Source organism: Grammomys surdaster, unplaced genomic scaffold, assembly GCF_004785775.1.
Source record: "Grammomys surdaster isolate TR1022 unplaced genomic scaffold, NIH_TR_1.0 125561, whole genome shotgun sequence".
Classification (NCBI taxonomy): Eukaryota; Metazoa; Chordata; class Mammalia; order Rodentia; family Muridae; genus Grammomys; species Grammomys surdaster.
The window spans coordinates 1059757-1067063 of NW_021620408.1; the positions used below are offsets into that span (position 1 = coordinate 1059757).

Genomic DNA, 7307 nt, shown 5'->3' on the forward strand with positions numbered 1-7307 from the left:
AGGGAGGGAGGGAGGGAGGGAGGGAGGGAGGGAGATGCCCTGAGCATCAGAGCCCAGAAGGATGGACTTGGGCCACTAGGCCAGGTTTCCCAGGGGTCTTGGTCCTCCAAGAAAGAATAGGCTTGCGGAAAAAGTAATCTCTGGGGATGGGGTGGGGTGGGGGATGTGGGGGAACCTGGGCATGTGTGCAGGGGGAGGGAGGCAGGAAGGCCTAAGTGGGCTGTGCTCCTCTCTCCCCTTCCCCCCTTCCTCCCTCAGCTGGCGGCTCACAGCTGCCTCTCCAGACGAGTCCTAGAGTCAGCGGCCATTGTGTGAATCAACCATGGAGTCTGTCCTACAGTTACAAGACAGCTCGGGTGGAAGGGAAAGAGAAGTTGCAGGATAACGCCCAAAGGCTAGAGCCTGAGGGAGTGCAGGGGAGACTTAGCAACCCCAGAGCCTGTGGGATGCACACCCCAGGCTGATAGTCTCTGGTCCCACTGTCCTCTAACACTGCCTCCACTCAGCAGTTAGGGGGATCTCAGGGGAGCTCCCCCTTTAGTTCCCTCGTGACATTTCATGTCTTTCAGGAAAAACCCACATCCCCTGTCTCTTGGCCCACGCTGGTCCACTCGCCTGTCGTACTTTTCTCTGTCGGCTGTCACTAGTCAACACTTCCATTATCTTGAAATTTCAATTCCAGCCCTTGAGGAGCTGAATAAACCTCTTTTCTTCATAAATTGTTCTGCCTCAGGGTATGGTGTTACAGCCATTTAAAAAAAAAATACCAGGGCTCCTGCTCACAGGGTACTGCCTGCGAGACTGGTCTTGAAGGTTCCCGTGACTCTGGCTTTGACTTGAGGGGATTTCCATGGATTGTATTAGCCACTCATTCAGTATCTACTCATTCTCAAGGGCCTTAGGGGTGTGGCTTGTGTCTGCTTTTGCCATGCAGTGGATGGACCACAGGCCTTCCTCATACATGCCAAACAGGTGCTGAGTCATCCTCCCACCCGACCAGGGGTTTTAAGACAAGACTCAGAGACGAATCCTCAGCCTTGGGAATCTGTGTCTTCTTCCATGCTAGCCCACACTAACATTTCAGACCACAGATGACAAATGAATGTCAGGTCCATGATCACTTGTGCTGACTGGTGGCATCTGCCTGTACTGTGTACATTGAAGAGGATTCTGAGGCTGCCTCTAGGTTTCACTGGAAGTTCTGTAATTGATTGTTTATATCTGTCATGGACATAGAAGGGTAAGGGTAGACATGGCTGCCAAGTGTCTGACATCCTTACAATCGGTACACATAGTTAGCAAAGGAGTTAATGAACTCCAAGTCCCATGACGTTCTCCCTAAATTTGGGACCCCCCCCCTTTCCCAAGATGTGCCTGTCCCCTTGGTGAGGTGTCCTAGCACCTGGCTCTCAAGTCTCATGGTCACAGGCAGAGCTGTCATTGCTTAAGACCTGTCATAACCCAGGCTTGGTTTGCACCTTTCCAATGGAGTCCTCCTCCAGGAGCATCTGGAACCTCTGTTGCCTGCTGAGGAAACTCTGGCTCTGAGAGGGATGTGATCTTCTCAGGACCACCCAAGGACTCACCAGCAGAAACTCTTCTCATGTCGTCTCCCATCCTCCCACCAGCAGATGTCAGGAGTGGGGGTGGGGTTGATTTCTCCAATGTAGCCTAGCAATTGGATACGGTTCAGTTCCTCACTGGCTGAAGAGAGAGGATGTGAATCCTTAACCAGCCCTTGGGAATCCCCTGGAAAGTCCAGAGGGACCACGTCCAGCCCAGAGCCCTTAACATTTGCCTGCCTGATGAAGCCTCAAGGCAATCCTGTGAGAAGTGGTATTCTGAACACAAAAGAGGAATCTGAGACTCAGAAGGGTTTCTATGGGCTCAGACCAGATCTTGTGTATGTGTCTGTGTGTGTCTGTGTCTCTGTGTGTCTGTGTATTTGTGTGTCTCTATGTGTGTATGTGTATATCTGAGTGTCTATATCTCTGTGTGTGTGTGTTTGTGTCTCTGTGTGTATCTCTACATGTGTGTATGTGTGTGTGTGTCTGTCTTTGTGTGTATGTGTATATCTGGTTGTCTGTGTATCTGTGTAGGAATGTGTGTGTATGTGTGTCTGTGTGCCTGTGTGTGGGTCTGGGTCTGTGTATCTGTGTGTGTCTGTCTCTCTGTGTGTGTCTGTGTGTATATATATGTTTGTATGTGACTGGGTCTGTGTACATGTCTGTGGGTGTGTCTGTGTCTATGTGGGTGTGTCTGTATGTGTGTATGTGTCTATGTGTGTGTTTCTGTGTATCTGTGTGTGTCTCTGTGTGTGTGTCTCTGTGTCTGTGTGTGTGTGTCTATGTATGTGTGTCTGTGTCTATGTATGTGTGTCTGTGTCTATGTGTGTGTGTCTGTGTGTGTGTCTGTGTGTCTGATATATGTCTCTGTGTGTGTCTGTGTCTATTGTGTCAATGTGTAGATGTATATGTGTCTATGTGTGTGTGTCTGTGTGTCTGATATATGTCTCTGTGTGTGTGTCTGTGTGTGTCTGTGTGTCTGATATATGTCTATGTGTGTGTGTCTGTGTGTGTCTGTGTGTCTGATATATGTCTCTGTGTGTGTCTGTGTCTATGTGTGTCAATGTGTAGATGTATATGTGTCTATGTGTGCCTGTGTCTGTGTCTATGTGTGTGTGTTTATGTGGACATGTAGACATGTACACATGAGCACACACACTCTTTGGTGTCTGTTAATGTCTGGTGATGGATATGTTGTGCCATATCCATCCATTCAGAACATTTTGGGAAGAACATACGTAGACGTAGGGTGTGACGGCTGCTGAGAGACCCAGCAGTGGACTGTACTGACACATGTCATTGTGAGTCCATTTCATGTCCTCCCCTCCTTCCTATGAACTCTAGTCTCCTCTTGTATGACCAGCTCTTCCTCATATGGACAGCTCTACTGGACTCCTGAGCACACATAAGCTTGGCCTGATTGGATTGTCCTTGTAAGGCTTATGGACAGTGACCCAGGCAAGAGGAATGTCTGGGATTCATTCAGGCAGCACACCAAGGTAGTTAATGAAGTAGTTTCTAGAATGGAGGCCTTGTTCAGTCCAGGAATGCAGACACACACACACACACACACACCCGAAGACTCTGCCTGGGGCTCTTTGTCTCTCATGTGATGCCAGTGGCTGGGTCCATCCCATAGTTTACTTGCAAGAGTGTTTGATGCCCAGAAAGTTCCATTTCGGCATGCTCACGGCTTGAAGTAGTCCCCCAGGTTTTCAGGGGCTTCCAGATTATTCTTGACAGTGAGACTCCTGGAACATCCTTCCCAGAGGAGAGACCCAAGCTTTCTCACAGACTCTGTAAGCACCCAAGGCCTTTTTCTTTTCTTTTTTGGAGACAGGGTTTCTCTATGTAGCCCTGACACCCAAGGCCTTTTTAATTTGATTTTCTCTGCTTACTTAATTCAGAATCTTTTCTGTCTCCTGTGATCCTGGAAAACTGGCCCGTGTGCTACTTCTGACTTGTTGCAGTCTGGAAATCACAACCCCACCTCCTAACTGAATTCTGCACAGTAAACTGAAGGCCGTTTTCCCTTAAACAAATGCATTCCTATGGGGCTGTTGGCAGAGTGTTTGCCTAGCATGTACAAAGGCCCAGACCCACATAAAACACAAGTAGCAGTGCATGCCTGTGACGTCAGCACTTGGGAAGGAGAGGCAGAAGGGTCAGAAGTTCAAGGCCATCCTCAGCTACACATGGAATTCTACCTCAGACTGGGACACATAAGACCCTGTCTCAAACAAAACAAAACAAAACAAAAGAAAACAAAACAACAACAACAAAGGCCCCTCTGCCCTCTCTGCCTCTTAGGAGGGAGTTATATGATGTTTAAGTAACATCCCCAAGGGTCTATTGAAGCCCGACAGCATAGTGAGACTACTGTTGGATTACTAGTCCAACAGCAATAAACAGAGGCCAAGGAACAGGAGAGGGTTTGGGCTGGCTCCTAACTCAGGTTCTTGTGAAGAGACTAGATAGCGTGTGTGTGTGTGTGTGTGTGTGTGTGTGTGTGTGTGTGTGTGTGTGTCTGTGTGTGTCTGTGTGTGTGTGTGTGTGTGTGTAAGTGGAGGGCAGAGTAGGACATGGCTGTGGATAAGATTTGGAAGAGAAGCCTTTACCACCACGACAGGTGATCTGTCTCCACTTACATGTCCCCATCTTTTTAAGCCACCACTCTGGAGGCCTCATGTCCTGCTCTCATTGCCTAGAACTCCGGTCCCTGCTACCCCTCCCCGTTCACTCAGTTCTCCCTGTTCACTCAGTTTTTACCACTCAAAAAAAAAAAAAATAAGTGTTTTTCCTGCATGTGTGTCTGTGTACCATGTGTGTTTCTGATGGCCTCTGAGGCCAAAAGAGGTCATTAGATTTCCTTAGCAGAAGGTCGCGAATGGCCACCTGGGTGCTGGGAATTGAACCTGGGTCTTCTGTCTCTAGAAGAGTAGCCTGATCTCTCCAGCCCCCTCTCGGGAGTTCCTGATCAACTCCATTCCTTCTCAGCAGTTAACTCACGGTTATTTTTTCTGTTCTTCTCGTTCTGATCCCAGTTCCTGGCAGATGACACCCCCCCTACCGCCCCCAGGACGGAGAGTCTGTGTTGTTCTGGCTCAGCACAGTTTTTTGATAATAAAGGGCTCAACTCCAGAGTCATCCAATGGGAAACCTAGTACAGAGCACCTCAGGTGGGGGCTTCCAAACAGCCCACCTCTCCTTCCATGATTGGTTCCAGAGCTAGGGAGTCCTAGGTCAAGACACAGACATGGTGGGTGTCTGGAGCACCCTGCCTCACAGCAATGCGGTGTCTGTCACGTCGGCTTCAAGTTCTTGAAGGCTGAGTGTTTGTTAGCCACCATCCCAAACCTGAAATCCCAAGCCGTCAGGACCAATGCTGATCCCTGCTCCCCAATTCCAGGAAGGGATGCTATTCTCACCAGCATCACCTCCACCACCTCCCCATTTTACAGGTGAGAAAACTGAGGCTTAGGAGACAAAATGACTTGCAGATTGGGACAAGAAGCCAGCAGTCCAGGGTGGGGACGCTGGAGGGAGCGCTAGGCAGTGCCAGACACCCCTAGACGGTTCCGGTGGCCTCGGCAGGGGGTGCGGGGTGGGATACTGTCACCCGCAGCGGCGGCGGCTGCAGGGCGGGAGCAGGGCAAGGCATCGCACAAAGGACCGCTGTCCCGCCGCCGCCCCGCCCCCCATGGGGTGGCCCGCCTCTTCTCCCCCCTCCCTTTCGCCTCCTCAGTCTGGGTCCCCTCTCCCTCTTCGCTGTCCGGGTCTGGCTGCCCCTCGGGATGAAGCCGGGTTGGGAGTTCCCTGCTCGCCCTTCTCACTTTCTCCAGAGCTAGGCGAGTCAAAGCTTCCCGGGACAGAGACTGCCAACGGGACCAGAGGAGCATCACCATGGTAACGCCCTCCTGGGCATGGACCACCTCACTCTGCTGGCTTTTGTCCGGCACAGCCCCCACCCCGTGTGTGTGTGTGTGTGTGTGTGTGTGTGTGTGTGTGTACCTGGAGACCCTCGGTTCCTGTTCTGGGTCGGCTTAACTGCGCAGCTCCCGCAGGATTAGGGCAAGAGTGGGGCTCAGATCCACCCCTGGGCCGCACGTCCTGCCTGGGCCTCTCTGCAGAGATGCACGCTTTCATCTCGCTCCAAACCAGTATGCAAATCTGAACTGGAGTTCTGGAACTTGAGCCATGCAGAAAACTTGGGGTGTTTTTAGCACTTTAAACTTTGTGCTGATTGACAGTGCTGTGTCCTGTAGGGGGTCTGGAATGAGACAGGAGTCAAAGTCCCCCACCCAGCACAGCACAGTGCTGGGAAAGGGCGGACCCTGGGGGAAGGAGAGTGGGTTCCAGGGAATTGCTCACCAAGTCTTGGGTTCCTTTGCTATTTTAGACACCGGGGTTTGGCAAGTTGAACACGTACATGTTGGAGCCTGGGGTCCTCCCATGGGCATGAGGTGTAGAGGCATCTGGGAAGGTTGAGGGGGTGCAGTACCTGTGTGCCTGGGTTCCCTGGACCGCACCCTGTGAAGGGGACCTCCAGGAGAGTTGTGTGTGTCTTTGTGCCAGCATCTGGGAAGAAAGAATCAAAGTGAAGTCTGTTGCTCAGAGTCTTAGCTCAGCTCCAGACAGGTTCAGGATTGGGTAGGATTCTCTGGAGCAATTTTACAAATCTCTGGGGATTTGGACAGAGCTGGGAGACAGGCCAGGGCATTCACCCCTGGACTCTGATTTGCTATGCTGGCTTGGGTGGGCTTCCCTTCCTGTGCAGTTCCACACCCATAATTCTATAGAGAGGTGCATTCACACTGTGCATGCACACACAAATCCCTGAACCACAAGGAATACAAGGACACAGGCCTCGTGTACCTGCTTGCTCTTGCTGAAATGTGGACAGACACGTCTGCACACAGACAGTACAAAACTAGGCTCCCAAACTCAGACAGCAGAGGCACGGTACACACCACTCTCAAAGCATAAAAGTGCATCCTAGGTGACATGGCCTAAGGCAGTGGTTGTCTGCCTCTCTCTATAGCAAGACCCTGTGCTGGGCACTCTGAGTGGGAGACATACCACTCCCACCAATTCTAACTGCAGACTTGTAGCCCCTCATGGCACAGATTAGAACTTGACTCCAAGGAGCCTACATAGCTGGCAATGTCACCCTTCCAGAAGTACGAAGCAAGACAGCTGGAAGTCTTACCCTGCAAAGTTACTTCAGTACCACACAACTCATCTATCTGTTAAAGCTTTGGTTTTGATAGAACCAGTTTATTCATTTTTCTTTTTCTTTCTTTTTTTTATTTTTTTTTTTTTTTTGGTTTTTCAAGACAGGGTTTCTCTGTGTAGCCCTGGCTGTCCTGGAACTCACTCTGTAGACCAGGCTGGCCTCAATCTCAGAAATCCACCTGCCTCTGCTTCCCAAGTGCTGGGATTAAAGGCGTGCGCCACCACCGCCCGGCTCATTTTTCTTAAAAACAAACAAACCCTCAGTGAACTCTCGGTCAAAGGTCGGACTCTGGGGTGCTCCTCAGAACAGTTGAGAACGTATTTCCTGAAGGGTAGGATGGCCATGTTTTCATCTCTGTCTTTATTTTCATGTGTGAGTGGATGCGTTTGTGTGTATTTGTGTGTGTACATGCTTGTGTGTGTTTGTGTGTGTGCATGCGTGCATGCATGTGTATGTACATGTGTGCATGCATGTGTGTATGTATGTGTGTGTGTGCATGCATGTGT

General features: G+C 50.5%; 1 protein-coding gene across 1 annotated transcript in view; it reads left to right on the forward strand.

Annotated features, from left to right (window-relative positions):
* Positions 1–5333: 5333 nt before the first annotated feature.
* Kiaa1755 (KIAA1755 ortholog) overlaps positions 5334–7307 on the forward strand; it is a 33311-nt gene continuing 31337 nt past the window's right edge. The window contains exon 1 of the mRNA XM_028786586.1: positions 5334–5471. Coding sequence (XP_028642419.1) covers positions 5469–5471 — 3 coding nt within the window. The 5' untranslated portion in view covers positions 5334–5468. The remainder of the gene's footprint in view (positions 5472–7307) is intronic.